The 1,850-nt window shown below is 38.3% G+C and overlaps 1 protein-coding gene across 4 annotated transcripts; it reads right to left on the minus strand.

Annotated features, from left to right (window-relative positions):
* On the minus strand, positions 1-1,395 carry LOC134217170 (mannose-P-dolichol utilization defect 1 protein homolog). 4 transcript variants are annotated; one of them, XM_062695946.1, is made up of 3 exons: positions 1,238-1,395; positions 1,072-1,173; positions 1-993 (listed from the first exon to the last, which is right to left on the minus strand). In XM_062695946.1, the coding sequence occupies exons 2-3, from the start codon at positions 1,157-1,159 to the stop codon at positions 317-319; spliced, it is 765 nt and encodes a 254-aa protein (XP_062551930.1). In that variant the 5' UTR covers positions 1,160-1,173; positions 1,238-1,395; the 3' UTR covers positions 1-316. The 4 variants fall into 4 exon arrangements, with proteins under 4 accessions (XP_062551930.1, XP_062551931.1, XP_062551932.1 ...); XM_062695947.1 differs by having other exon boundaries at positions 1,072-1,168; positions 1,238-1,368; XM_062695948.1 differs by having other exon boundaries at positions 1,222-1,360.
* Between the last annotated feature and the right edge of the window lie 455 nt (positions 1,396-1,850).

Below are 1,850 nucleotides of genomic sequence, written 5' to 3' on the forward strand. Positions count from 1 at the left end.
TTTTTATCCACAGGATATTTTACATTTTTATTGTTTTTCTATAGAGAAAAGTTATATTTTTAGAGCACCTAATCTCTTTTGTAAAATTTTACTTCAAACTTGAAGTAAAACTATTGAATGACCTGAATAAGAAGAAATGCAGTTACCAACATCTAAATGTGGAACCTAATCAAAATCGAATATTCTAATTTAATTGAACGAACCTCACTCTGTCAAAATACCTACATAGTTAGAGCTTACGATTTTGTACTTCTACTATAACGGAATTTTTGTTGTCTTTTAGTTGTGATGTTTCACCTCAGTTTGTACAAACAGTTTAGTCGGTTTTCTTTGCTTTGGCTTTGGATGGCTTTTTCGGCGAAGATTTTCTTTGCGATTTCTTATCAGAGTTCCAGTAGTACAGCAATTGCGAGACAATAACTGCATTAGCAAACGAGGAGCAGCCATAGGTAATGACCATCATTTGATCGCCAGTTTCCTGGATGGACGTGAAGATTCGCGCCAACGAACCAGCTAGCAACATAAAGCAGGTCACAGCTGACAATTGACCCGTTCCGCCATTCTTGTAATTGGTGAAAGCTTGTGACAGTTTTCCTATAAGCAGAATAGGAACGTTGAAGCCCTGAGCTATTAGCAGATAGTTTAGCGGCGTAAGTCCTCCCATAAGAACGTATGTCATGACAGAATACACGACAGCGAAAGAAACTGCCTTGGCCGCGGCTCCTCCGAAGTGCAGAACCAAAAATGCAATCATTGCCGTTTGAAGTGCCAAGAAAGATGTGTCTCCCCAAGCACTAAATGGAAATCCACTCACAAAACTATATGCCATGTGAATTGTGATCGCGAACAGATCCAAACAAACGCTGAAAAGGTTGATGCCTTGGGCAGATTTGTTGGCCAGAATTTTGGTAATTTGAGGAACCTTAACCAACACAGATCCGGCAATAATTCCCAATCCTAGGCCTTTGCTGAGCAGCGCTTTGAAGCAATCGCCTAATAAAAGAATACGAAAAATTCATCAAAAAAATTATCACTGCTCTATTTTTTATCCTAAAAATAAATCCAACATACCATCGAAGAAGTCAAAGTCTACGAAGTAATTGTCGTAACATTTTTCATTCATTAGCAGGAGCATAAATTGTTTGGCGTAGTCCGTCATGGCTGCAGGCTGTTCTAAGAAATTACGAAAAAAGCAATTATAGTGTATCCAAAATCAATTACTTTATATTTTACTTACAATATTTGGCTATAAAATACGTATTAATCGAAATTTTATCCTGCTGTAGTCCAATCCGAGCAAAACTGCTGATGATCTTACACGAATGACGAGGACAACAGAAAGACAGCGAGAACGCGAGAACGGACCTTGAATGTGTCAGATTTACCGGTGCGTTTGCAGCTGTCAGAAAAAGTTGTCACAGAAACTGTCAATTGACGATACAAAATCCCAGCAGTGTCACATGAAAAGGCCTATACCGTGGATCACGTCGGTAGGACCGACCAAATTCGGAACCGACGAATCTAGTTTTTTTTTTAAACTTTATTAAATAAGCTCCAAACGCAATAGACTAACGCAAAATGAACTCCCCCAAGAAATTATGACGTTTGAGCGGGTCGCATAATGAACGCAAAATGAACTTTTGTTAGAGAAGACGACCCGCTCAAATGTCAAAATCCATCGGGTGAGTGAATTTGATGAACTCCTGCATAAGTCTATTGGCGCTTTGATGTTGCATAAATAAGAAGAAGAAGAAGCAGAAAGATGATAATCGAAAAATCTCCACGGTAAACCATACAAAGTTTTTAAAACTCTTTCCAAAAATTCTAGAAGCAATTTAATTGAAAACGGT

The sequence above is a fragment of the Armigeres subalbatus genome, chromosome 2, assembly GCF_024139115.2.
Source record: "Armigeres subalbatus isolate Guangzhou_Male chromosome 2, GZ_Asu_2, whole genome shotgun sequence".
NCBI lineage: Eukaryota > Metazoa > Arthropoda > Insecta > Diptera > Culicidae > Armigeres > Armigeres subalbatus.